General features: G+C 55.4%; 9 protein-coding genes across 9 annotated transcripts; 6 read left to right on the plus strand and 3 right to left on the minus strand.

The window, feature by feature from the left end:
• Window positions 1–54: 54 nt before the first annotated feature.
• Window positions 55–3118, plus strand: TEL2 (telomere length regulation protein-domain-containing protein; the record flags this gene model as incomplete). The annotated part of the gene is made up of 3 exons (XM_083190735.1): window positions 55–895; window positions 949–1377; window positions 1434–3118. 3 exons carry the CDS (start codon window positions 55–57, stop codon window positions 3116–3118), a joined length of 2955 nt encoding a protein of 984 aa, XP_083054594.1.
• A 268-nt stretch (window positions 3119–3386) lies between these two features.
• Window positions 3387–5915, minus strand: PAK4 (kinase-like domain-containing protein; the record flags this gene model as incomplete). Its single annotated transcript, XM_083190736.1, has 1 exon — window positions 3387–5915. One exon carries the CDS (start codon window positions 5913–5915, stop codon window positions 3387–3389), a length of 2529 nt encoding a protein of 842 aa, XP_083054595.1.
• A 3540-nt stretch (window positions 5916–9455) lies between these two features.
• On the plus strand, window positions 9456–10928 carry ACO1O0_001250 (uncharacterized protein; the record flags this gene model as incomplete). The annotated part of the gene is made up of 2 exons (XM_083190737.1): window positions 9456–10115; window positions 10203–10928. The coding sequence occupies 2 exons, from the start codon at window positions 9456–9458 to the stop codon at window positions 10926–10928; spliced, it is 1386 nt and encodes a 461-aa protein (XP_083054596.1).
• A 738-nt stretch (window positions 10929–11666) lies between these two features.
• On the plus strand, window positions 11667–14261 carry pso2 (DNA repair metallo-beta-lactamase-domain-containing protein; the record flags this gene model as incomplete). The annotated part of the gene is made up of 1 exon (XM_083190738.1): window positions 11667–14261. One exon carries the CDS (start codon window positions 11667–11669, stop codon window positions 14259–14261), a length of 2595 nt encoding a protein of 864 aa, XP_083054597.1.
• A 228-nt stretch (window positions 14262–14489) lies between these two features.
• LSM2 (Sm-like protein LSM2) lies at window positions 14490–15059 on the minus strand (the record flags this gene model as incomplete). The annotated part of the gene is made up of 4 exons (XM_083190739.1): window positions 14490–14521; window positions 14609–14711; window positions 14805–14952; window positions 15046–15059. 4 exons carry the CDS (start codon window positions 15057–15059, stop codon window positions 14490–14492), a joined length of 297 nt encoding a protein of 98 aa, XP_083054598.1.
• Window positions 15060–15571: 512 nt separating this feature from the next.
• Window positions 15572–18530, minus strand: DIP2 (snoRNA-binding rRNA-processing protein DIP2; the record flags this gene model as incomplete). Its single annotated transcript, XM_083190740.1, has 2 exons — window positions 15572–18446; window positions 18514–18530. The coding sequence occupies 2 exons, from the start codon at window positions 18528–18530 to the stop codon at window positions 15572–15574; spliced, it is 2892 nt and encodes a 963-aa protein (XP_083054599.1).
• Window positions 18531–18886: 356 nt separating this feature from the next.
• Window positions 18887–20075, plus strand: ARC35 (Arp2/3 complex, 34 kd subunit p34-Arc-domain-containing protein; the record flags this gene model as incomplete). Its single annotated transcript, XM_083190741.1, has 5 exons — window positions 18887–18948; window positions 19009–19253; window positions 19317–19739; window positions 19790–19939; window positions 19993–20075. The coding sequence occupies 5 exons, from the start codon at window positions 18887–18889 to the stop codon at window positions 20073–20075; spliced, it is 963 nt and encodes a 320-aa protein (XP_083054600.1).
• A 429-nt stretch (window positions 20076–20504) lies between these two features.
• On the plus strand, window positions 20505–21373 carry LCL3 (thermonuclease family protein; the record flags this gene model as incomplete). Its single annotated transcript, XM_083190742.1, has 2 exons — window positions 20505–20888; window positions 20963–21373. The coding sequence occupies 2 exons, from the start codon at window positions 20505–20507 to the stop codon at window positions 21371–21373; spliced, it is 795 nt and encodes a 264-aa protein (XP_083054601.1).
• Window positions 21374–23492: 2119 nt separating this feature from the next.
• On the plus strand, window positions 23493–27182 carry ACO1O0_001256 (cortical protein marker for cell polarity-domain-containing protein; the record flags this gene model as incomplete). Its single annotated transcript, XM_083190743.1, has 1 exon — window positions 23493–27182. The coding sequence occupies one exon, from the start codon at window positions 23493–23495 to the stop codon at window positions 27180–27182; it is 3690 nt and encodes a 1229-aa protein (XP_083054602.1).
• Between the last annotated feature and the right edge of the window lie 441 nt (window positions 27183–27623).

The following is a 27623-nucleotide window of genomic DNA, read 5'->3' on the forward strand; positions in this document are numbered from 1 at the left end:
GCCTAAGAACCATGTGCAGGCCATGATACCCAGCCAGATGGCGCCAGCGCAACCATGGACGACCTCCTCACGCCCGTTACCACCACCTACCTGAGGTCTAACAAGGACGACGAGCCTCTTCTGGCAGAGGTGAAACCGACCAAACTTGTCGAGCTGCCATCTAGGCCTAGCAAGATTTCATCTGCCGACGAGGCCCTAGACGCACTCAGGAGCCAACCCGACTATGACACCCTCATCACTGTTCTGCGCTTCCTCGCACGTAATCGCCAAGATGCTGGCGCCTTTAGTCTTCACGTCCCCAGCCCCAAAAGCGCTGCCCTTGTCCAGACACTCGTCACCGAGATTGCCCCCAACTATTGGGAACTTTTGCGCGAGGGCTCGGAAGATTTGAAACATGGCGCAGACAGGCATGATTTGGACCTACTTATCCGTTGTCTGCGCAGTGTAACTGGTATTAATGCCCTCGTATCCCACCTCAAGGCTCTGATACAAGAGGCCAAGTACTCAAGCAAGGAATCGAAGAGGCCGGATATCTCACTCCATATATCCATATTTCTCGACATCCTAGCAGAAATACTAAAGGGAGAGAAGGCCGTCCAGCAAATATGGACAGCCTCGACCTCCGGGCTGGGTACGCCGGCGCTCAAGAAGGTCCAGTCACAGGTTCTTCTGTCCATATTGACTGGTGGAAAACTCGTCTCGGTTACGGGAGAGGCGGCCGATATCCTCGGCCGGGACAAAGTGCGACAGGAAACTCAGTGGGTGACCGATGGCCTTGAAGTCAGCAAATGGCTCGGGCGAAATATAGCTTCCTGGGCCAAGGCTGGGCCGGAGGATGCGGAGCTTCAGTTTTGCTCCGACCTGTTCCAGAGAGCAATGTCACTGGGGTACTCAGGTAAGATCCATCGTCTCCCAAGTCCTTTTTTATTTCTGGCTGACCATTGCTAGACCATTTGATTAGACTGGTCATTGATCTGCTGGTGCTCTCCCGAGCAGGCGATCCAGACCGGTTTGCCCAGGTCTGCCTCCATTCCTCGAGCCAAGGAAGAAGGGTTCTGCAAACTATGCTGGATCACTTGTCTGAGAAGTTCCTAAACCGCCTAAACATGGAAGATGCGACCGCCAATCCCATCATATCGGCGGTTGCTGGCGCCATCCACTCTGCGACGGCTGGTGACGAGTCGCGAATTAATGAGCTCATCAGGTGGTGTACTTCCGCTTCAGGGGCAGGGCTTGGTCACGGAACCGGCATTCGACGAGCAGTCCTGGCTGTTATAGCCAAAGACAAAGAGGCCATCACTACCGTATTGGAGAAGAGCATATCCCAGTTTGGTGATGAGTTGTATATTCGGCACGCTGCCATCTTGCAGCAGAACGGTATGTCTAACCAGAATTGTGTTGTGCCGGCTCCAGTTGCTCACGACAAGACGCAGTGCATGCCGAAATTCTGCTACTCAGCGCTGGATACGTGGGCCGACTGTCCCCCATCAAGCTAAACATGCAGCTGCGCTCTGGGCCGTATCTCAGCACAATTTCAAACCGCATCGCGGCAACCCAAGTCAGGGCTCGCTTCCTCGGTATGGTTGTCGGCGAGTCGCTCTCCGCTCTAGTGGACGGCAAGGACAAGAAGCTCGACTTTCACATGGAAGAGATGGATACGGATGAGGCCAATAGGTTAAAAGGGCTAACACAGATCCGGGATGAGGTCGGCTCTGTCGATAGCCTCTTGTCTGAAGATTCGAGCACCATTCCCCAGCGCCGAGCGGTTCCAGCACCGAAGCAACCGGCCAAGAAGAAGCCGAAGCCATCTCCTGAAACCGTTTCGTCTACGAAGCCGAGAGCCATTATTGAAGAAATTGGAGACTCGGACGATGAAAACGAGGAGGATCTGGCCCCCTACGTAAAGGACTCGGATCCTGAGGATTCAGACGAGGACCCCACCCTGGTCCAGCGCAACAAGATCAAGCCTCCAGTCTACATACGCGACTTGATAGCCTTCTTCCGCGACTCAGAGTCGTATGAAAAGCAAAAGCTAGCTCTGCAGACAGCCCCACTCCTCATCCGCCGCAAAGCCAACTATGGCACAGAGGTCAGCTTCCACGCCGACGAGCTGGCTGGGCTGCTCGTGGGCGTCCAGGACAAGTTCGAAATGGAAAACTTTGACGACCTAAAACTCCAGGGCATGATTGCCCTCGTGGTTGCCCAACCCAAAACCATGGCCCCTTGGTTTGCGCGCACCTTCTTCGAAGGCGACTATTCCCTGCCGCAGAGGACCTCTGTGCTTGTCACACTAGGCCTATCCGCCAGGGAGCTTGCTGGGTTTGAAAAGTCGGAGTACCAGTCGGACGCCGACTTTGCCTCCAAAAGACTGCCGGAGAAGATGGAGAAGCTCTACGTCGACTCGCAAGCCCAAACTGAGCGTCTACCGGCATCTCAACTCAAGGCACTCCCTTCGACAGCGCTCGACTCAATAACCAAGTCACTCACATCCATCTTCCTGGAGCCCCTAGCTGCAGAAGCCGCCGACGCAGCTACAGGCCCAGATACCCTCAAGCTGCAGAGCTTCACCGCCCGCTACAAGTCCAAGTCAGCGAAGAAACCGCGTGTGCGCCCCATCGCCAACACAACCGCCTCCCTTCTCGCCACATCCTTCTTCTTGCCCCTAACTGCCTACTTCCAAGTCGCCCTTCGCTCCCCCAGACCCGTGGTCCTCAACCCGGCGCTTCTGGGCATATATCTCCAGACCCTGGGCGTCATTATCCACGCGGCCGGCCCGTCGACACTGTCCCTTCCACAGCTGACGTCTGAGCTCTGGGATCTCCTCCTCGGCGTCAGGCAGCACGTGGTGGGCGACCTCGGCGCCATGAAGGGATGGCTCGTGGCCATGGCGGCGCTGCTGGCGGTCAACGAGGGTGACATGCGGCGGCTGTGCGAGGTGCAGGGCAGGGAGGTGGTGGAAACGCGCGAGTGGGTGAGCGGCGTGTTTGAGAGGACGAGGGGCGAGGATGGGGGCGAGGAGAATGAGGTCAAGATGTTGGCTGCCGGGGTGTTGATTAGGATCGGGGAAGCGATTGAGAGGTACCAAGCATTATTGATGGGAGACATGATTGGGTTCTAGAGGCAATAGTTACTAGGATTAACTGCAAGACAGCGGCCCTTGACACTTCACATGGTACTGAAACGCATCCTGGAACGTATTGTGCTTTCTAGTTTTCTATATATGCTATAAATGCTTTCGCCTACTCATAAGATGGTAGTACCACTTTAGAATAATCCGACTTAAAAGGTTTAACCCAACGCCGAGTAACTCCCCCCGAGGCCTCGTAATCGGTCGTATTAAATATATTTACACCCTCCTTTATTCGCAAATGATCCAAGCCCCACAGTTAGAGCGTTTCATCAACGTGCTCCATCCTCGTCGTCCCCCTGGGCTCAAGAGTGGCCAGATAGGTATTCACATGGCTGAGGTGGTCCCCTAGGCACATTGCCATGCGGCGCAGCTCTTCCTTGACCTCCTGGCTCGACGCCTGGCCCTGCATTACCTGTGGCGAGGGGGCAACGGGGATGAGCGGGAGGGACGCGCCCTGGGGCTGGACGGGCTGGTCCAGCTGCTTCTGCAGGTTCTGCTGCGGGACGGACGGCGGGAAGTAGGTCAGGTCCTGGGGACCGGTGGCCTGGGGCGTGGGGTCGTCCATATCCTCGGGGTCCATGTCGGCGAATTCGCTGAGAGAGTAGGGGCGAGGAGGCTCCTGGGGCAAGGGCAGGGGTAGGGGCTGAGGTTGAGGTTGGGGTTGGGGTTGATGGTCTCTTGGCGGCGCATATTCATGGGGCTTGTCACCGTTTAGTGACAGGGCGGCCACTGCTGTGGAGAATTCGGATTCGTCGGATACGAATATCGACGGCTCGCGATAGGCCGCGGGCATGGCATAGAAGGAGGCATGCTTCTCGAGCTCAAACGGATTGGCGCTTCCTATCTCGGAGCCGCTGACAGAGCCTGCTTCCGAATGAGATGTCGACGGTCGAGTGAAATCGCTGGGGGGGTCAGGCAAGCTCATGTCAAGATCAATGAGACTGCTCATGGAAGCCCGAATATCCATGTCAGGGGGGTCGGTTGGGGCGAGGTCGTTGAAGGATGACGATGGGGGGATGGGCTCTGTTGGTCGGTGAAGCAACGCAGGTCGACCCATGTTGGGACTTGGGTCGTCAGTTGCTGGAAACCTGAAGGTTGCTAGATTTGGGGGGGCATCCGCGGCAGGGAACTTGAACACGTCCGGGTCAGCCGAGGCAGGTGGCGGCAAGGCGACGGTAGGGAACCTCCAATCCTGGGTGCGCCTGTTTTCTCTCCCATCAGCAGGGTCACTCAGGGGAGCATTGTCATAGTGCTCCGGGGGCCCCCAGTCGTTATAATCCATCGATGTCTGGGAATCGCCCGCTCTCATGGTGTCCATATCGACAAAATTAGACAGATCGCTTCCATGTAGAGACGCATCGAGATCGATAAGAGATTCCCGCACATCTGAGGTTGGGGCCGAGTCATCCCGAAGCGGTAAATCGGAGACGGGAAGTGGGAATGGCCTTCCATAATACGTCCTCGAATTATCCTCGTAGCTGGACATGGTGTTGGGATCGAAGAGCTTTTCCAGCGGCGCCTTGACGGAGGGGAGTTGGGGAGGGGGTCGCCTGCGGCCTTTGTTCTTCTGTGGACGCGCCGTCTCCTCGTATGAGTCTTGGCTGAAATCGACGTTTGAGCCGTAGACATCGTAGACATCCTGCGGGTCGCCGTTGTTGAAGACTTGCTGGTCAAAGGCAGCGGTGGTGCTAAAGTTCCAATCATTGTTGGCCATCTCGGCTGATGAAAAGTCGGCTGGCGCCTGGGCGCCTCCAAGATTGAAGAGAGATCTCCGGTCTCCTCCCTGAGACTCCCAGAGCTTGAATCCTCGAACAAGATGCGAGAGCGATGAGGTCGGGTAGGCATCCTCAGTTTGATAGATGTAACGGTGCCGCTGAATCTGGTCGATGGCTGGGCGCTTCCTCGGATCGTGTTGCAGACAGTAGGCTATGATATCCTTCAGTCCCGCCGAGTACCGGTCGCCCTCCAAGCGCGGGGTGTGCTGCTTTACGTAGTTCCCCAGCTTGGAGAAATCCATGCCAACAGACACATTGGGTGGCAGTCCTGAAGCAATTTCATAGATCATGGAGCCAAAGGCCCATATGTCGACCTCGGTGCCGTACGAGGCCGTAGGATCGAAGAGCTCGGGGGCCATCCAGTGGGGGGTTCCGATAACGGTGGTGCGCTTGTCAAGCTTGGTCTCGATAACACCAGCAACACCAAAATCGCACAGCTGGACGTTGCCGACCTCGGTGACGAGGACGTTGGCGCACTTGATGTCTCGGTGGATGATGCCCTGGCCGTGGACCCAGTAGATGGCCTCGGCCACCTCGCGGAGGATGGGAATGATCCACTTCTCCTGCAAACCACCGGGGGCCGTGGGACGCATGAGGGTGGCAACACTGCCTCCAGCACAGTACTCGGTGACAACCCACATGGACTGGCCCACGGGGAGGGCCTCGATGACATGGTTGATGTTCCGGGCGCCGCTCTCGCTTAGCAGCTTGAGAGCACCGATCTCCTTAAGAAGATCACGGTAGGTGTCAGAGAGCTTGGGTTCCACGGTGTCGCTCTGATCAATGTCAATAATCTTTATGGCGACAAGCTGCTTGCTCTTGAGGGCGGTGGCCTTGTAGACGCGGCCAAAGCTGCCCTTGCCGATGAGCTCCGAGAGCTGATACTCGGGGACCTCTTTGCCAGACTTGTTGCACTCCTCGACGATGCGCTTCTGCATCTTGGTGGCATCTTCGAGAGCCTTCTTTTTGGTGGCCGACACTTCCGGCCACCTCACCTGGAGCGAAGCCATGGTGCCGTCTTGTGACCTTGTGGTCGCTTACCAGGTAGAGGGGCAGTGAGTGAGAGTTTTCGAGAATTTCGTGGCGCGGGCACAGGGCCTCGCTCTCACATTATGAGACTCAACGCTGCCTCGCCGTGATGGGCATGGCCCGCTGTGTACTTCCGGTTCGACGTGAAGCCCCAAATGCGTAGCGACGCACTTCTTAGTCACGGCGTTGAAGTTGATGGAAGTCCAAGAGCAACCCCACAAAAAGACGTTTACAGGATAACTGCAACGGCAGTTTAGCCGAAGTATACCCGTGGATCTGGTAAAAGCCCAACCGCCTTGGAAACACCCAAACATGCCCAAACAACTCTGGGCAGTGATCATGGCTGGGCGTCCTGGACAGAGCAGTTCGCCAAGAGAGACTTTGTGAGTTATGTGATGAATCCACCGGCGGAAGAACACCCTTCAATTCAATGTGCTCAACATCCTGCGCCGTCGCCGTCATGAGTGAGCATTCACAGTCGGGCTCCCGCAAGGCTATCGCAGGCGCCCACAGCTGAAACCTGGACTGCGCCACCTCTCTAGTCCAGATAAGGCGTTTTGGAGGGACAGGACAATTCATCTTTTGAACTTGTTCCTCTCCTCTCCTCTTTCGAACAAGTTCGAGTTTTCAAATCAGAAATCATTCCTGATGACTTGATTAAGTGGATGGCGGAACTCGTCCTAGGCTCCCTGGGTATTATACCTCTTCTGGGGCTTGCCATCAAATCCTACCAGCAACTGGATGCAAAGATCACCCTATTTCGGCACTATGGCGAAGAGATGCTTGGGCTGCACCAGAAGCTCAGGGTGCAGCGCCGCATGTTCAACCATGAGTGTGAGCTGATGTTGCGCTGTTGCCAGGATGATTGCGAATTCAAACCACAGCGAATGGGAAGACCTAGCGTTGGACAACGGCTTGCGAAAGCTATTGAATGGAAATTACTACGACTACATCGAGTTGGTCCGTGATATTGTCCAAACAATCAAACAGTTGGAGAGTGAGCTTCACTTGTTCCCTGAAACGCATCAATGAGGGCGTCAGAGTATCCTTCAGCAAGACCAACTACAAGGCCAGCTTGAACAGCCTAACAGCGACTTGAAATGCCTGCGAGAGCAGATCTTCCTGCTCCAGGCACCAGCCAAAGGCGGCCGTTTGGCAAAAGGTCCAGTGGTAAATGGCAGCGAGTGGATGGAAATTCGACGAGCATCACAAACTCTGCACAAGGCTCTGATGGCCGCCTGTTGGAGTCACTAAACAGGGCACGCCCAACACTTCATCAAGGAGCGCGAGGAAGCCAAGAGAGCCAGTCGAAACGTTCAAATGCTGACGGGCATGATTTGCGACAACTTTGGTCGGAAATGCGATCCTGCTCGTCAACTGCAGCCCCGAGCCAGATACCAGCGTGCACAAAACACCACCAGCACACGAGGGCTGGGATCACTGTCATCTCGAGGCCCGAAATATGAGCGTCTTCAGCGGAGAATGATGGGCGTGACCCTCGGAGATGGTCCCTCACACTGCACAGCAAGGCCTTCCGAAGCACATTGTCCAGCAATGGGCCCTGCCGATGCACCGAGGCCATAAGATTTACGGCGCTCAATTTGCGCGAGGGCCACAGTATCAGATGGGCTCTGCGCTTGGGTGAAAGAAAGGGCTCTCAACTCAAGCACAGTATTAATAAGAAAGCTGAGACACGAGACAAATGCCTACCTAGGCTTGGGTTGGCCGCTCTTTCTGAAACAACTGACAAAGCTGGAGGAAGTTTCCAAAGACCACCATCCGCACCCGCACCTTCCTTCCATTTGTCATGCAGAAGCCACATCAGGTAGAGCTGGTCTCCTTGCTCAGCACTAGAGGTAGCAGGTGCTAGCAATCCGGCAGTCATACGTCAGAAGACGATCCTCCCAAAGACCAGCAGGGAGCGACTTGGCGAGATCTGCAGTTGTCGAGTTGTACTACTCGTAGTGCTAAGTATCTAACAGCACCGGAAAACCCAACAGGCTGCTAGTTTGGTATGATCGTATACCGAGTCGATCTGGGCAAATGTATGCGTGATTACACTCACACTCAATACGAACAGCCTACTCCGTACAGCCCGCAGAATCAGCAAATACAGTTCATCTAGAGTATTAAAATAAGCTGGCACGGAGCACTGTAGTGGTAGGATGAGACAGGGAGTCAAGACACGAATGTGAGCTACAACGTACTACATATCGTTCTACGTGCGAGTACACACGAGTATACAGGTCCTACAAAGTATTTAGCAGTGCCGAGCTGGGGCCTATAAACGAAGCAAGTACCTCCAGGCGGCCCATCCACCCACCACCACCAGCCTCCAGCTCACTAATGCACCTCGACGGCTGCAGGTGGCTGCTGCAGCATCACAACACTGAAAAGACTCCTTGGGCTGTGTTTCACTTTCAGTCTGTTCTCACGGGCCATCAAACAGCAAACAACATCCTTCCTGATTCCTCACTCGCCAACTCGGCCTCCTCGGCCTCGGTGGCCTGCCCCCCGCATGGCCTGTGCCGGGCATGCCGCCATCCACCAAATACGTGCGCATAGACAGGAATCCTCAAGCTCCTCTTGGCCTGTCGCCGTGCGAAGAAAGCGAAGAAAGCGACCAGACAACTCCTTCGCTCGCCAGTGTCACTGCGACCTACCTACCTAGGTATTAACTACCCTGAGGCTTACCTGGCCAAGTGAACAATGTTCCAGCTTGGAAGCTGTCGACAATCCGGCGGGACAGGCAAGAATCAACCAGGATAAGGCAGTACGAGAATATAGGTACCGACACTAATACGTCCTGGCCCAGTGAGCACCAACACACCGGTTCCCACAGCGCATGCTTGCGCTGATCGTCTACCATGTACTCCATATCGTACAACCATGCTGGTCATGACCCTTGGGACCTGACGTCCGACCAACCGACCGATTGATACTGGCCAGACCTGAAGCTTGGATCTGCCCAAGGCCTACGAGGACGAGTGTGTATCATCGCGCTCCACATCCCTTTGGCGCACACTCGATCATGTCTCAATAAGCTCATTGTCCATTGTTTGCCGCCCCTGACAGCTGGAATGGGACCTCCCTTGGCATCCTCCTTGACGCCTTTGCCTCCATGTGCTTCCCACCAGACCACATGGATGGCTCTGCAGCCCGGTAGCGACCTCTTGCACCCCCATCAACACTGCACCAGTAATATGTACTGTTCAGCACATGGGTTCGACCATTATCTCCGAAACCCTGTCAGAAGCCATGAGTCGCGGGCCCGGGACTCAGAAGGAGGTTGCCGCGTGGAGACTTGGCCGTTCATCATCCATGGTCTGCCGGGAAACGTTAAATAATATCCCTTCGCTCACCCCACATGCTCATATATGCTCGGTCTCCTCCAAGAGTCCTGCATTTGCCTGTTGCGCCATGCTCTAGGCAGCTGGTCGATCCCGACACAGCAAGCAGGCAATGATCAGGCAATGGGCCTGTCCATTATGGCTTTGGCAGGGCGGTCTGCCCACAGCCTTATGGAAACCCAGGGCATACAATCCCTCACTCCGCTCCCCAAGCATTTTCGCGACGGCATGATGTCTATTACAGTCCTTGCCTGCCTGTCATTTATCCTCACAACTTCCCTCTGGGTCTATCTCAACTACAGGCTCATATCGTGGCGACTCGGGCTTAGTTCAAGGGCAAGAGCGGTTGCCAGCAACATCCCCAACCCTCCTTGCCCTCTCCCCGACCTACACTTCGAAGCAAGCGCCTTTGGACCCCAAGGGCAGAACGTTAAGTTGTCTCTCCACGAACGCAACCTGCGCCAGATTCGCGACGCCAAGAACGAAGAATTGCCGAACCAGTTCCTTGTTCTCATCTACAACCTCTTGTTGGCGGACATGCACCAGTCAGCAGCCTTCCTCCTAAGCGCCAGATGGCTGGGGCTGAACGGCATCTTCGTCAACAGACCCACCTGCTTCATCCAGGGCTACTTTGACTCCAACGGGGACCTGGCATCAAGCTGCTTCTTCACCTTCATTGCGATCCACACCTACCTCGGGGTTGTCAAGGGATATCAGCCTCCTCATAAGATATTGTATCTCTTAATGGGTCTAATATGGCTCTTTGTCTACTCTATGTCGACCATCCCACTCCTTGTTACCCATAACGGGAGAGATGTGGGGGGTTATTTTGTACGCGCTGGTGCTTGGGTGCGTATTCACCATCACTCCTTTCCCCATTCAAGCCTTGAAACTCCTTCTAACTAATGTTTTCCTCAGTGTTGGATCAATCGCGAATATGGGGAATTACGGCTTGCCACACATTATCTATTCATCTTTATCGGACTTGCCACAACTACCAGCGTCTACGTCGCCGTCTTCCTCCACCTCCGCCGGCAGTCGAAGCTGATGAACTCCACTACCAACAACGTACATGCAGGTCGTTCACCCGGCTTTCTCATATACGCCGCCATCTACCTTACCTGCACGCTGCCCTTAGCTGTCGCCCGCGTCGCGTCCATGGCGGGCAGCGACGTGTCGACAGGCTACTACTGTTTTGCCGGCACTATGATTGCTTCCAATGGGCTGTTCGACAGCATCATCTTCGGATCGACAAGACATGCTATTGTGTTTGGTTCGGCAAAGGATGTGAATGCCAACGACACGGGTCTGGAAACTTTCTCGTTTATGCGCACGCCTGTCCGCGCCTTTGGGCACGAGGTCTGGATTCAAGGAGGGTCGGGTAGGGGCCGTGGTGATCCGTCTGTGGGTGGGTGGTGGCCATCCATAACAAGGGGAAACTCGCAAAAGCCCGGGACGTATCGGGCACGGTCACGGAACCCCAGCCAAACGTCGCTGCGAGGTGACGATGACAACGGCATGGCCATTCACTTGGATGTAGTGACAACAATGACCGTCGAGGAAAGAAGGCAGTCTAGTATGCGTCATGGGAATAACTCGGCGAGCGAAGTACCATTCGCTGGGGAGCATGGCGAGCACATTTAATGAAAGCACGAGAGGGGCGGTTGGCTCAAGGTCTGGACTCGTTGAGGGACTCGGGTGGAAACCTGCGTGACGATGCGTGTACGAATACACCGCCTCATTGTTCGAACGCATGTGCTGGCTATCTTCAAAACACCCACTATGTATGTCAAACATAATGTCTTTTAGATAATGCCCTCATTTGGTGTGTGTTCCAGGTTCATTTCAGCTCGTCGTGGATGTTGTAGCAAGTGGCGGGAGAAACCATAGCCTTATTATTGGTAATCTTATCCGTACAGATTACGGATTGTATCGTACGTATTCAGGGGATATTCTCTAGGTGCTGAATATTAGCATACTTCTCGTGTACTATTTGATAGCATAAATAACCTGTCGGATGGTGCCCCAGGGGGTGAATTGGATAGGATCATAGACTTCGATAACCGTTGTACTTGGATAATTCCATCAATGCTGTTACTCTTCACTTTAACAGGTTGCAGCATCATGTGACTTCGCGACATTCAATTCGCCTCAGAGTGGAGCCATTGACGCGGGTCGTGTCGTTGCCTTTGCGCCTTTGCACTCCGTATTCGCCCCTCCGCTTTGCTTCCGACTTCTTGTCCAAGACCAGCCAGGCTTGCACGACAACCGACCCTTTAGATAACCGGCGTTTTTTCCTTTAATATGGGCGGGTGACTTTTATCGATGTAATTTTCCTTTTTTTATTTTACCGCATCGACCGCCCTATCCGTCACCACCACAATGGTTGCGTCAACGAAAACCCGTCGATCCAACACCCCGAAGAAGCAGACTACCCTCAGTGCCAGTAGTTTCACCAGGGGAACCCCAAAACCGACGAAGCCTTCGAGACCCAACGCCAGTATTTTGAGCTTCTTCAAGAAGACGGAGAAGCCGGGGGATTCGCTGTTCATCGGCCCCACTCCCGATGCTGCGATTCCCGATGACGAGGATCTGTACGGAGATGGGGAGGAGGGCCGCTTCAATGAGATACAAAGCCCTGTAAAGAAGAGGAGGGTCAGCTTGGATGGAGAGGTATCTCTCACCGCCGTGCATTCCCAGGAGGATGCCAAACAGGTAGCACCCGCAACAGCCGAACCGGCTAGTTCTACCAAGACCGGTAAATCCCGAGTTCGAGGGCCGTTTGTCATGGATTCCGATAGCGAGGAAGAAGAAAATGATGACGACGATCACAAGGAAGAAGCCGCAAAACCCCAGGGGGATGGGAAAAAGAAGTTAGTGGACGAAGACCAGTGGTCGAGCATGCCTCATAAAGCTCACGAGACGCCCTCGCTAGATTTTGCCAAAGGCTTGGATAATCCCCTACGGCTAAAGCATGAGGACTCTTCATGTGTGCTGGTCGATGAAGCGGGAGAGTTTGGCGAGTTCGGAGACTTGGAAGACGGCGACTTGGATACGTTTGAAGGAGAAGAGATGCGAGAAATGCGATTCATGCGGGAGCAGGCCCGCCTGGAAGCGGAGGAGGCTGAGGTAGCTGAAGGATTCTCGAGCGAAGATTTTGCCCAGGACACCATCGATGACGGTACCGTGAACCAGAGCTGCCCCATATGCCAAGGCAACATTGCTGGCCTATCACCCGACAAAGCAACACGGCATGTCAACTTGTGTTTGGACGGCAGCGCACCACCTCTATGTCTACCTAAGCCAGATGTAAACGCGGAGGTGGGAGAGGGCTTGGCTACTCCGGAACCTGCCTCAGAAGTCGATTCATTCGATTTCAGCAAGCGATTTTCACGAAAGAGTATTCCAAGACCGGCTCAAGTCAACCCCCTCGAAGCTGGACCTTGCAGTACAGGCGCCAAGTCGGCATTTTCCAAGCTCATGTCGAACAAGGCGGAGGACACGGCTTGGGCAACGGCGGCTGCTTCTGAGAAGTCCTCTCGTGGTCGCCCAGCTTACGAGAGGACCTGTCCGTTTTACAAGATCATGCCTGGGTTCTCGATATGCGTTGACGCATTTCGCTACGGCGCCATTGAGGGCTGCAAAGCATATTTCCTCAGTCACTTCCACAGCGATCATTACATTGGCTTGACAGCCCGGTGGAGCCATGGGCCGATATACTGCAGCCAGGTTACGGGCAGCCTAGTGCGGAAACAGCTAGGAACTGCAACCAAATGGGTGATCGAACTGGAGTTTGAGAAGCCGTACGACATCCCCGGCACGGACGGGGCCACTGTCACCATGATTCCCGCTAACCATTGCCCCGGAAGCTCGCTGTTCCTGTTCCAGAAGCCTGTTGGAAAAGGCCCTAATAGCCCTGCCAAACGAATATTGCACTGCGGAGACTTCCGCGCGTGCCCAGCTCACGTCGAGCATCCCTTGTTGAAGCCCCAACTGAGAGAGTCCGTCTCGGGAAAGACCAGGCAGCAGAAGATTGACATCTGCTATCTCGACACCACCTATCTGAACCCTCGATACTCCTTTCCACCGCAGGACGATGTCATCAGCGCGTGCGCCGATTTGTGCGCTTCCATGTCTCCTGATCCGAACTGCAAGGGCGACGTCTGGGAGAGGTCAGCAAAGGGGGACGGAACACCGGGCGTGAGCAAGTACTTCCAGAAGGCTGACGCCAGCGACAATGGTGTTGCGGCCGACTCTGGTAATAAGAACCCCAAACAACGGCTTCTCGTCATCTGCGGCACCTACTCGATCGGCAAGGAACGTATTTGCATCGCCATCGCCAAAGCCTTGAACTCAAAGATCTTTGCATCGCCTGCAAAGATCAAGATTTGCAAGCAACTTGGGATGCCCGAGCTCACGGAGCTTCTCACGTCGAATCCCCTGGAGGCCCAGGTCCATATGCAGATGCTCATGGAAATCCGCGCCGAGACCCTACAGGAGTACCTGAACAGCTACAAACCGCACTTCAGCCGGATTGTCGGCTTCCGACCCAGCGGCTGGAACTTTCGGCCGTCGAACGGCAAGGCTGTTGGGGCCAATACTCCGCCGAGCACGATACCTACGCAGCAGGTCCTGCACGGGAAGGGGTGGAGAACTCGGTTTGGATATAGGGACTTGGTCCCCCAGAGAGGAAGCACCAGCGAGTCCATGTGCTTTGGCGTCCCCTACTCGGAGCACAGCAGTTTCCGCGAGTTGGCCATGTTTGTGATGGGGCTAAGAATCGAGAAAATCGTACCCACGGTCAATGTGGGAAGTGAACAGTCCAGGTCGAGGATGAAGGCATGGACTGATAGGTGGGTGGCTGAACGGCGGAGATGTGGGCTGGTGCAGCCTCTGGTCGAGGGGCGAGACGTCGAGACAGAAGAGAAGGATCTCTGGGATGGGAAACCGGGGCAAGGTGGCGGCGCTTGGTGGTGATTTATATTCCCATGTATACCCCATGCAGGCTTTAGCGTGTTTGTATACATCCCATGTCTACCATGACCTGAATGACTGCATTAATTTAATGCTCTGCGTAGCTGTGTAGGTTCCCCATCTCTGAGGGGAGCATGATGCCGCAGTTCCACCCATCGTGCGCATAAAGAGCCAACGCCGTGCCCAGTACCGACCATCCATTTCCTAACACAACGAATCCCAAGCCCCCTCTCATTTCGCCTTTGCCTGTTGGGCAGCCGCTTCTGCACACAGATGGTCAGCAAATCAAGACCACGGACACACACAAGACACACTATGCCCAGATAATCTCTCCAGAGCACACTACTCACCTCTCCTTGTCGCATCCTCGAGCAGCTGGGTATCTACCGACGCCGCCGGCAGATGGACATAGCGCACCACGGATCCACGGATGAAGACATTCTTGACGGAGCTCTGCGACAAAAGTGGTCAGCTCCCACAGCTCCCCGCCACACAAACACATACATAGGCACGTCAGGCAGAAGAGCAGAGCGAGGGTGGACGTACGAGGTGAGGATACTTTAGCTCATCGACGACGGAAATGTCGTCGAGCTTGATGTTGAGGTACTGGTCGACGCTCTTGAGGGTGCCACGGAGGCGGATGTCGTTCTTGAGCTCGACGGTGACCTCATGGTCGATGAGGGTTTTGAAGAAGCTGCGGGGGCCAGTCAGCCTCAGTCCCGGCAGGGTGGTTTGTGTGGGGGAGCGGCGTATCGTCGACTCTCCGGGGGGGCTGGGATGCTCTCACCTAAAGAAGAGCATGGCTGGATTGGTTCAGATGAGGTCGATGAGGGAGTGAGCGTGATGAGATCGGCGAGAATGGCGGGACGAGGACCCCTCAGGAACCTGGAAAGAATCCCCCAAAGAAACCCAAGCCTGAATTCGTGGACTAACTTGCTGAAGAAAAATTACTAAGTCGTCGTTGCGGGTGGTTTATCTCAAACAGATGTGCGTTCTGACGTTGATGCTTCAAGGTGAGCCACAAGCTCTGGCGCTGAACGTTGGGGACGTGTCACGTGATCACACCGTTGGAAGGGACTTGAACTGGATGGAATGCAATTCCTCAGCACAACAGCTTCCAAGATATAGAGATATACAGCAGTCCCATTTCTAGAGATGATGGATTGGGATTGGATATTATGCTACCACTAGACCACTTATTTGTTGTAGGTACGCATGAACGACGCCCATACACCATGTTGCGGTCCTATGCAGATCACCAAGCAGCATTTAACCAAGTGATATATATATACAGTTCTAACATGTCCTCTAAATTATGCTACGTGGAGGAACGTGCGTTTCTTGGCGCTCCTCTCCACGTTCTCCTCCTCCCAGTTCTCATCCACATAATCCTTGACGCTCTGTTCCTTGATCTGCATCCCCACCACCTTCAGGGCCGCCATGTTGACGCCCATCTCGTCCTTCTGCCTCTTCAGCGCGGCCCTCAGATTCGTCCTGATCCCATCCAGCATCACCTTCATGGTCCGGCTCGCCACAATTTGCTTGTGGTGGGTCTTGAGCATGAAGAACAGGATGCGGCACGTGAGCGGGATGTTCATGGACCGCATGGCAAATATGTTGAGGAACGTGAAGAGCATGGGGACTGACGTGAAGGGGAGAACAAGGAGCGCGTCATGCAGAGCTGAAGCCTTGATGCGTTGAAGCACGCTCATGACATGCTGCTCGGCGCTGATGTTGCCCAGCGCCATGAAGATGGGGTTCCGGGGGGGGTACGGCGCGTGAGGGTTATTCTGCTTGGCGGCCTCGTACTCCTTCATCATGTTGAGGTCCGCAATACCCAGCTCCAGAGCCTCCGTTATACGTTCTCCGGCCATCAAGGTCTCCGTCGTCTGCTTGGTGGCCGCGCCCACCTCGCCATTCTCATCCGCGGCATCCTGGTCCTTCTCTAGCGAACCTGTGAGAGTGCTCTCATACAGCTCTTCAATCTCCCTCTCCCGCTCTTCCTCGAGGAAGATTTGCTCATCCGTCTCCTCCCACACCCGGATGCTCTTGTCATGGCCGGCACTGACGAGGAAGTTTCCGCTGCGGCTAATAGCAATGGACCACACCTCACCGTGGTGTCCGTTGAGCCTCTGGATCTGTTCGAACTTGTCGGCGTCCCAATACCGTATGGTGCGATCCTTGCTGCTGCTGAAGAAGTGATGCCCGTTGCCATCCGAGTTGTGCGGGACGAACGCCACCTGCAGAATACTGTCCTGGTGCCCAAACAGAGCCTTGTGGCAGTCGCCAAAATCAAGACCCCAGATCCTGATATTCTTGTCGGCTGAACTCGTGACAATCAGCTTGCTGTCATAGGATATATCCATGCTCAGAACAGGCAGCTTGTGGCCGTAAAGATTGAGATAAAGCTTCAGAGAATCCACAAAGAACACCTTGACTGTATTATCCAGAAGAGCTACCGCCAACAGCTTGCCATCAGGGGAGAACTTCAAGCTCAGAATGTCATCCGAGACCTTCAGTGTCCTGGAATGAACAAGCTTCAGCTTTGGGGTGGTTCTTTTTGTGCCCAACACTTCCTCCTGGACAATCTTGAAGTTCCAAAACTTGGCAGACTTGTCCGCGCTGCCTGATACGGCTGATCGACCATCGGGGTGAATAGCCAAGGACCATACCGCACCTTCATGAGCTGCGACGCTGTCGAGAAGAGTGGCCGACGCGACATCGAAAAGCTGCAGCTCTCCTCCTTTGGTTCCCACAATCACAACCTTGTCGCCAGGTAGGAAGGCACAGCAAAGAGCGTATCCACAGTCAAACGTCCGGATACAGCTTTGCGTCTTGATGTTCCAAATCTTTAGTGTTCCGTTCGAAGCCGACGCCAGCATCTTGTCGTCGGAGCTCAGTGACAAGGCTCGGATGTCGGTACGGTGTCCAGGAAGTTCCACCGAAAGCGCACGGGTATAATCGGGGATGTCATCCTTGGTCTTGCTTTTGCGTTCGCTCTTCTCTTTCGATGGCACGTTGTAGTATTCGATCTGGTTGTTGGTGGTAGCCGCAAGGAGATGGAGATCCTTCTGTCCGCTCATCTGAGCCCAGTCGACAGACCGTACCTTTCCACCTGTGCGCACCGTAACGTATAGCACAAAGATGTCGCTGATGTCGGCCTTCGATACGTCGTCGGTATTGTCGTCGCCGTCGGCCATTAGCTCGTCGTCCTGCTTCCCATCCTTCTGCTTCTCACGCCGCCGTCTCCTCTTTCTCGCCAGTCCCTTTCGGATCTCCGCCTCTGATCTCATCCGCCAAATTTCAGTGGCCTTTTCGGAGCCATGAACGGCAAAATAGTTGTGACGGGGGTGGAAGACAACTTCGGTCGCGCGGTCTTTCCCTTGTCGGTGCAGCGTGCCCTGATCCTGGAGGAAGTGTGCCGTAGCAACCTCCACTCGATGCGCACTTGACGCCAGGCCGTCAGCGTCAAGAGACCAGACCTTCATTTCTCCGTCATTACCAGCAGTGATACAACAGGTAAGGTCCGGGGACAAGCCTAGAGCCCAGCACTCTCCGTTGGTCTGCGAAATGTGCGTCTCGATGCAGTGTCGTGAGGAGAGATCCCACAGCTTGAGCAAGGAGTCCTTGCCAGTTGTGATCAGGAAACCTTCGCTTGTCTTGTCCCCGTCCAAAACCATTGCCTGGGAGCCCTCCTCGCCCTCAACTTTCTGTTCTGGCTCCACAAAAAACAGCCCCGTCACTTGGTCTTTGTGTCCGCGAAGTTTGTACTGTCCCACCTCGGCGACCAGGTCCCAGACGATGACATCGGTGTCTTTGGAGCCACTCGCAAGTCTTACGCCCGACTTGTCAAAGGCAAGCTTGGTGACAGCCGACTTGTGGCCGTTGAAGTTGACAAGAACAGTGGCAATCTTGCTGTCCCAGAGACGGATGCTACCATCCTCGTATCCGACAGCGAAGAAATCGGGGTCGGCCTTGCTCTGCGCTATCGCGGTGACAGGGGCGTTGCATCGTTCGTCTTTCCAGCGGCTGAGGAGCTCGCCCTTCTTTATGTCCCAGCAGAGAACCTCCTCGTTAGCGGCGACAACCGCCTGGCCTGCGCTGGTGCCATTGCGTTCCTTGGCTTGCCAGACAATGTTCGACGTGGCCGAGGCGACAACGCCGAAAGATTTGGCGTGCTCGTACTTGCTGCAATGTCATGTCCGTCAGCCATATTATTCTTGGCCAATTCCAGTGTAGCGGATAGGAAGCTCACAGGTAAGACTTGACCATGATTCCTCAATGGCAATGTCGACTGGCGCACCCTAACAACGGCGTCAAAAATGAAGAAACCGCCTTCAGACTTGGGAGTAGCGACGGCCAAGGTGGGATATTTTTTTCCTTATCGATAGCGATCGTCGGTTGCAGGCTCCACCATCTCACCTCAGCCAAGCCACCAATCTGTCGCAACTTGAGCAGCTCCAGTCACGTGGGTTGATTCGGGGGAAGCGGCGGCCAGCAGCCTGCTTGACTGACGTCTCCAGGCCTCCCCCAAGCCTGGCCCCACCACCGTCGTCAACCAGCTCCAGGAACACGGAACAACGAGGAACGAGGGACAATCGGGGCTCGAGGCACCGCCGACCGACACAATGCTTCTTCTCGACTACCAGAATGTCCTCATCCAGAACGTCCTGACGGAACGGTTCGCCAGGTAAGTGCACATGCAGCCCCGTGTCGCAGAACACGGGTGGGGAGCTAACGGCCGTCGCAGAGATGCCCCTCCCACGACCATCGACCAGACCGTCTCCGACTTCGACGGCGTTACCTTCCACATCTCGACACCGGAGGTCAAGACGCAGATTGTCATTTCAATTCAAATAAGGTGCTTCAAGGACCTCGTTGCTTATGGCGCCGAGCAAGTCCTGGTGCGGGAGTATGGGGACTACGTGATTCACACCGAACCGGGCTACGACTTCTCTGTCCGGGTAGATCTGGAGACGCTCCCGGAGTCTAAGGGTAAGGAATAGTCCAGCCTTTCTCAAAGCAACAGTGCTTGCAGGACTGACGATTGGGCTCCAGAGGAACGCGATGCGCTGGCGCTGAAGTTTGCCCTGTTGAAGCGGAACGCCATGGCTGCTCCTTTTGAGCAGGCATACGAGGAGTACTACAAGTTGAAGGAGGAGGCTTCCAAGTTTACGTCCGAGGAAGCCCCCCAAGGTGTCCGGGAGGGAGGCGAGGTCAAGGCCATTCACTACCGCGAGGAGGAGGCCATCTACGTCAAGGCGAGCCACGACCGAGTCACCGTCATCTTCAGCACAGTCTTCCGCGAGGAGACCGACCGAGTATTTGGGAAGGTCTTTATCCAAGAGTTCGTGGATGCGCGCCGGCGAGCCATCCAAAACGCCCCCCAGGTCCTCTTCAGAAACGACCCGCCTCTGGAGCTGCAGGGAGTTCCGGGCGTGCGAAACACAGGCTCGGAAAAGATTGGCTACGTCACCTTTGGTAGGAGTCGTTGGTCCGGTATTGACTTGTCCGGTGCTAACCTCGTGCAGTGCTCTTCCCCAGACACTTGACTCCGCAGCGCATGCAAGAGGTCATCTCCCACATCCAGACCTTCCGGGACTACTTCCACTACCACATCAAGGCGTCCAAGGCCTACATTCACTCCCGTATGCGGAAGCGCACAGCAGACTTCCTCCAAGGTTGGTTTACTCGACGCCTGCGGAGTAGACCTCCAAAAGCTGATTTTTACCAGTGCTACGTCGCGCTCGACCGGAGAACGAAGAGAAGGAGAGGAAGACGGCCAGTGGCCGGACCTTCAAGGTGCAGGGAAGCTAAGGCGTGAAACAATGGATGCAGCGCGATTTGGCGCCTATATGCACCAAGTTCTCATGTTACGGGGTTTGGAGCGAGTCGATATGGGTAGAAGGTTAAGGTTGAGCATTTGGTCGTGCAGCGTATAAATACAAAAGATTAAAATGCGTGTCCGTAGTGTGTACAGACGGTTGTAGACGATGTCGGGAGTGTTGCGCAACCCAAGGGTGCCTGAGAGAGCGGTCTGGTGGCTATTACTCGTACGAGTACCCCGTAGTGCAGCAAGCCCGACCACCGCCATTTGTCGGTGACGCGAATCGCGGAATAATAAAGCGACGTGCTGTGCTTCCAGACCCCAACCGACCAGCTTCAACCTCCAAACAACACTCTTCGACCCCCCACCCAACGGCACCGACCAGAAAGCGGTGGCACGGCCTTGGGGTCGAAAAGAGAATGGTATGGCCGTTTGGATCATCAGGCTCCAGCAAGGAACCCAGCCGCGATGAACCACCCGCAAAGCCGCCGCCCATTTCGTGGGTCGACTCGATAGGCGGTCCCGACGAGAACTTCGCAGCAGCCAAGGAGTGGGCGCCCGTCGTCCTCTTCTCCCTTGCGAGTCTCGGTGCCCTGCAGCTGTACGCCAACTACCTCCGCAGGATCCCCGGCGCCGCCTTTGTGCGGCCGTCCTTCTTCCGCAACAGGAGCATTTTTGGCAGGGTCACCAGCGTCGGGGACGGGGACAACTTCCACCTGTTCCACACGCCGGGTGGAAAGGCCGTGGGCTGGGGATGGCTGAGGAAGGTTCCGGAGACAAGGAAGGAGCTCAAAGATCGCACGGTACGCGAGGACATCACCACAACCCCAGCGCGGTATCTATTGCAGGCGAGAACTGACATTTCGTGGGCTTACAGATCCCCATCCGCATAGCTGGCGTCGATGCCCCCGAAGGCGCCCATTTCGGCCGGCCGGCGCAGCCCTTCTCGGGCGAGGCGCTCAGGTGGCTAAGCGACTACATCCTGCACCGCAACGTGCGGGCTTACGTGTACAAGCGGGACCAGTACGACCGGATTGTGGCGACCGTGTACGTCAGGCGGTTCCTGCTGCGGAGGAACGTGGGGCTGGAGATGGTCAAGAGAGGCCTGGCGACCACCTACGAGGCCAAGTCCGGGGGCGAGTACGGCGGCATGAAGGCCGTGTACGAGAAGGCCGAGGCCAAGGCCAAGAGGAAGCGGAAGGGCATGTGGTCGGGCAAGGCGAGCGAGTTTGAGAGCCCCCGGGACTACAAAACGAGGTGGGCTGGGCAGGACAAGAGCAATGGATGATGGATGATGAATGATGAATGACCCTGGGCTCGATGCGGCGACAAAGCTCTTTTTACTCCATAGACCATGGAGACTACCAAGCACCGGGAACCTTCTTCCAGGGGACAGCGGTTTCTTGTGGCCTGAGAATGGTCCAGTCGGTCCCACTGGTGGGAGGCAACGACAATCCAAGTCGAGGCTGCCGATGTCGAGTCTACTTGCGAAGGGCAAACACGGGTCCTTGAGGCACAGGACTGCGGAAGCCCCGCCGTTCGTACGGCTAGAGACTTTGAATACGGGAGAGGGGCCTCTTGGTCTCCCTGCAGAGGAGTAGGTGCTCACACTGTTTGGGAGATCCCATAACCACCGTTGCCCAGCAGCCGTATCATGACAGCACGAGTTGTCGCAATAATATACGCCTCCAATCTTTGTCTCCAAATGTTCCTTTCTTGATATCTTGTTTTAGTTTCCCACATAGCACTCGGTGTCAACAATATAAGGAGGCCAGCTCTCGGGTCATACGTACTCGTGCCTAAGCCATCACCTAGCCAAGATTCTCTGTTTGAACCAGATAGTTGTTGCTCTGCCAGAGTTGCTCAGGGAGACCATGCCACACTGGGTTGACTGAGTTGAGAGACACAAACAAATATACTAACTTAGATGGTCTACTACGAGTACTCATATATATCGAGTTGGAAGGGAGCAGGTAGTAAATATTAGATGGGCATCATGGTAACCTGTCACAATTCAAATTTCACGTTTTATTTTGTCCTTTGTTGTCTCAGGAACAACGATGGTCTAGTGGATCTCGAAACCCCTGACATCAAATGGTGAGGCTGGGGGCGGTAAGACCGAGAACCACACATGTGGCTCTAAGTTCCGACGCAAAACGCAGGGGCAGACCACTTGGACCGAAGGTTTCTCTCCTTCGCCTCCCAAACCAAGGGCTCTCTGCTCGAAGCAGCCTCGATTGCTTTAGTCGTTCGTTATTGACACACGCTCACTCGTTGACCAACCCGACCACCGACATTCATTACCAATTCATTTCGACCGACACTCATTTCCAACGCACCGACCGGCCCCCGCAATACGTTACTCAAATACGAGGCTCGTCCCGCTTGCTCAACATACCCACGACGGCAAACATCGTATAGCCAGTTGTTGGTCATTGATACGCGGACAACAGCGCCCAATCGCGAGTCGACAAGGTACGGCGAATCACGGCAATCAAACGCAACCGTACAACCGTTGCAAAGCAGTGCGACGATTGGTGTGCTCTGGCAAGCTGACGACGGTGCCTGACAGTGGCTACCTAAACAGTGGCTACAGTACCTGATTGCCCGTCCAGCTCAGTGGTCCCAACCCGCAAACCTCGCCCCCGGCATTGCACTTCGCACAACACCAGCCTCCGAATTGCCAGACAATTTCCAGCCCCAGCAACGCATCACGACCCTTCTCAAGGATCGTTCCTGGCGAGACCTCTCGAATCAACAGTCTACTACTCGTACTAGTATCTACGAGTGGTGCTGTGTAACAGACAGGTAACGGGAAACTAACCGAATCGGGCTAGCGCCGGACGATTGGCTCGCCTGTCGCAGCGACGTCAAGCCAATTTCCCGCAAGTCTTGGCCCGTGCACTGCTCTGCCACGCTGCGACTCTGCCAGTCAAAGCCTCTGTACCTGAGAGTCTGGACTGCTCCAGTCTGCAATCCGCTGTCTGCACCGCCATTCTGCCCTCACCTCACCTCACCTGAGGAGGTGTCTTGTCTGACTCGTCTAACCCACCCAACTCCTCCACCACGCCCAAGCCTCATCGACGCGACGACGACAATTCCGCGACCGGGTCCGCGGCCGTCGACACCGATTTCCCAAGCATCGATTTTTCCTCCCGACCCTACGCTCGTTACCAACGCAAATCTCCAATCAACGGCCTCCGCCCACACGGTCGCTGCCGCCTCGAATTCCTTGCCCAACATTCCTGCCCCCGTTGCCATGGCCAACGCCTCGGCCTGAGATGCTGTTTGGAATTCAAACGCCCCCACAGTCGCTCACATAGTCAGCGTCTCCGAATATAGCACGACACGCGACAACTTCGGCGGCCCGTCACCACCATTCGCCTCGACAACACACCGAAACAGCGATGCGGTTACCACCACGGCAGCGCCGTTCGGTGGCACCCCGACCGCATCGACTAGTCCATGGCATCCTGGCCCTCGCGTCACTTGCCCCTTCGATATCACAAGCCTTCGAGTTCACGCCGGCTGCGTCACCAAATCTCGACTTTTCGAATCTAGGAAGGATAGGGGTTGTGGGTGATTTCAGCGGGATATCTCTCTACGAATTCGAAGAACAAAATGGGAGACCGCCCAGCAGGAACGGGAGCGAGTCTCTGCTCACCACGCTGCCAAATGGCGCCTTGGCTTCGATTGTCTCGACCGACGCCTCGATACGGACAATGTGCACGTTCAAGCTCAGCAATGGGGAGACGCAAGGCGTGGTAATAGGTGGTAATTTCACGAGCCTGGACGGCACGCAGTCAACGGCAGTTGCCCTCTACAACCCAGAGACGGGCAAGACCACATCGTTGGACGGCCTCGAAGGAGAGGTCAATGCAGTCTACTGTGATGAGGAGAGGGATACCGTTTATGTCGGCGGTAACTTCAAGGGCGCCGATTCTACCAACGCCATGGCGTGGGTGGACGGTGATGGCTGGACAAATCTTCCCTTTGCTGGCTTCAACGGCCCCGTTGAGGCCATTTCCAAAGCCTCCAATGGACATATCATTTTTGGAGGTAGCTTCACAGGCTTGGGCAACGCCAGCTCCCCCAACGAACCAGACGGCCAGACCATCAACTTGTCTACCGCCAAAATCACGGCCCAGAACAGCGCGTCGGGGAACAGCGGTGACCCTAAGAGCATCGTCTGCTCTGGGGACTCGGAGAGGGCCACCTGGCTCGTCCAGGACAACACACCCGGTTTCTGGGATGCGGAGTTTGGATTCGGCTTCGAGCCTACGAAGCTCCGGCTATGGAACACCCATCAGGACGGCCGCGGCACCAAGACGTTCAGATATCTCGCTTTCCCCATCAACGGCATCATGAACTTTACCTATGTCGACCCTGCCAGCGGAGAGAACAGGACGTGCACTAGCGAGTGCCCCCTGAGCGATGACCCCAGCATTGAGTTTCAGGACTTCCATTTCGTCAACAACGTCGGCATGAACCGGTTCCAGCTGGCGATCTCGGAGTGGTACGGCGCCGGTGCCGGCCTTGACGGCATCGAATTGTTCCAAGACAGCATTTTGTCCTATGCCATCAAGGGATTTAACGAGCCCGCATGCCAGTCTATCGACTTTCCATCAACCGCGACCGCGACCGGCCCCTGGAAAGACTCGCCATCCCTCCAGAGCAACTCCAGATACCTGACCGCAGAGGTCGGCGCCGGTGCTTCCCCTGACTCGACCTCGGTTGTTTTCACTCCAAACATCAGGCAATCGGGCAATTACTCCGTCAACATTTATACACCAGGTTGCCAGCCCGACGGTACGTGTGAGCGGAGAGGCCGCGTAAACGTCACAGGGACCATGTCGGCAGGCCAGACCGATGCCGATTTCAGCACAATTCTTTACCAGACCAACAACTATGACAAGTTCGATCAGATATATTTCGGTTACATCGACAAGTCTTCAGAAAGCTTCAAGCCCAGTGTCACTCTCTCGCCCATCCCCGACGGGGAAATTAAGGATCAGGTCGTGGTCGCCCAGAGGGTTGGCTTCACCCTCATAAACTCAACCGGGGGGCTCAATGGGCTATTCGACTTCGACCCAAGCCAAAAGGATTTCGATTCGTCCGACTTTGAGAGCTCCGCAATCAACAAACTTGGGTCAAGCTTCGACCACGATACTGGTGTTCAAACCCTGCTCACATCTGGCGACATAACCTTCATCGGCGGCAACTTCACGTCTGACGACCATGAGAACATTGTGGCTATCAATGGCGACGACAAGGTCCAGCATTTGGACGGTGGCCTTAACGGCCAGGTCCTCGACATGTATGTCAACGGCAGCAAGCTTTATGTTGCCGGAGACTTCAACAATACCCTTAATAACGCCGTCAAGGGACTAGACCATGTTGCTGTGTATGATATGGAGAAGGACAGTTGGAGCTCTCTCGGGGCAGGAGTCGATGGAAGTGTCCAATACATCGTGCCCCTTCAGATCAACATCACCGACGACACCCCCCAAACTGTCATCGCCTTCACTGGTTCATTCTTGCAGTGCAACGAGTTCGGCGACTCCAAGGCCATCCCTGCCAACGGTCTGGCCATGTGGGTACCATCGCAAAACAACTGGTTGCCGAATCTCGAAGGACGGATACCAAGCTACAGTGGTGTGCTGACCGCGGCACTGATGGATCTGCCAGGCGACGAGTACATCTACGCCGGCTCCATATCCTATGCTCAAATTGGCGCCAATGGCGCTGCCACGCTTGACGACGAGGGTTTAGGCCAGTTTCCTCTCACCGTTCGATCACAACCCTCCTCCTCTCAACTACAGCGCCGCGACATCTTCAGCGAAAACTATTCCGGCGTTGAGACGGGTCTGTTCTACGACGATGACGGTCGCGATCTCACCATCCTTGCCGGACACTTCACAGCCCAGTCCAGCAACGGATCAACCATCCACAACTTGGTCATCGTTGATGCGAAGGACGACGATTCCGTATCGGGGCTCGGAGATGGTATTTCTGAGGACTCATCCTTTGTTGCGCTAGAGATTAGTGGCAACACGCTCTACGCAGGCGGCAGAATTAGCGGCAATATCGATGGAAGTGACATCAGTGGAATCGTCGCCTATGACCTGGAATCCAAGTCTTTCGGTGGTCAGCCTTCTTCAGTGACGGGCGGCAACGGCACTGTCGCTGCCATCAGCGTTCGTCCTGACCGCGACACCGAGGTGTTTGTTGGGGGCTCTTTTACCCGCGCAGGCGCTTTGGATTGCCCTGGCATCTGCTTGTACGACTCGGCCTCGAGACAGTGGGCTCGCCCTGGCAATGGCGTGGGCGGTGACATTTACTGTCTCATGTGGTCCAGCAAGGAGACGCTCGTCGTTGGCGGTAACCTGCAAAATAGCACTGGGCAGACTTCGCTGGCCATCTACAAGCCCAACGACGAGGCCTGGGAGGCTTATCCCGGCGCCAGCGATATCCCCGGCCCAGTTGAGGTCATGACCCCTGGGTCGAGCGACAACAACCAGATCTGGGTCGCTGGCACCAAGGCGGACGACGGTTCCGTTTTCCTGATGAAGTATAACGGCGAGAAATGGTCCACCGTCAAGCACTCCCTGGGCTCCGCCACGGTCATTCGCAGCCTTCAGATCTTCACCGTCACCGAGTCCCATGATGGCTCCGATCTACTCGGCCACAAGGAGATCCTGATGGTCACTGGTTCCATCGAGCTCCCCGACTTTGGCATGGCGTCCGCAGCCATCTACAACGGCACTACCTTTGAGCCATACGCACTCACGACCAGCTCCAGCAGCAACCCTGGCAGCATCGCCAGGATCTTCTCCCAGAAGGACAACTTCTTCTCCCCTAAGAAGCATCATCTGGCTCTGGTTTTCGTCGTCCTCATCGGCCTAGCCATCTCCCTCGGCATTATCCTCCTCATCGTTGCGGCCGGAATCGTCCTCGACCGTCTCAGGAAGAAGCGCGAAGGATACACCCCAGCACCGACGTCCATGTATGACCGAGGCAGCGGCATGAGGCGGATCCCACCGCAAGAACTGCTCGAGTCGCTCGGAAAAGGTCGTCCCGGCGCACCACATGTGTGACCGGTGATGCACCGGTAGAGGTTGTCAGATTCTACATACAGTACCAGGGATTTGCATTTGGCGTTTGGATAGGCCGGCGTTCGGAAAAGCAAGGTCAGGAACCGTCACGATACAAAGGCAACCAGTTTGGACGTTGCACACCACCACCACCACCCCCATCACGGAGCTACTACTCGCTCCCCATCATTAGCCGCCGTTGTTGCCATATCCAACTTTGACTCTTCTCGAGAGCTCCAGGGGTTGGCTTCGACGGCCCATTCAATCTCTTCATTTTCCTTTCGCCCCACGTCGATTTTCCGGTCTACTCGAGGTCGCGGCCCCCGTTCATATTCATCTATGGATTTCTTTTTCGCATCGCATCGCATCGCATCGCCAGACAAACACCACGCGGCGCCACGCGCCAGTATTTTTCTTCGTTCTCTCGTCTAAACTTTTTTCTTC

The sequence above is a fragment of the Amphichorda felina genome (assembly GCF_050947745.1).
Source record: "Amphichorda felina strain 45539 chromosome Unknown scaffold_1, whole genome shotgun sequence".
NCBI lineage: Eukaryota > Fungi > Ascomycota > Sordariomycetes > Hypocreales > Bionectriaceae > Amphichorda > Amphichorda felina.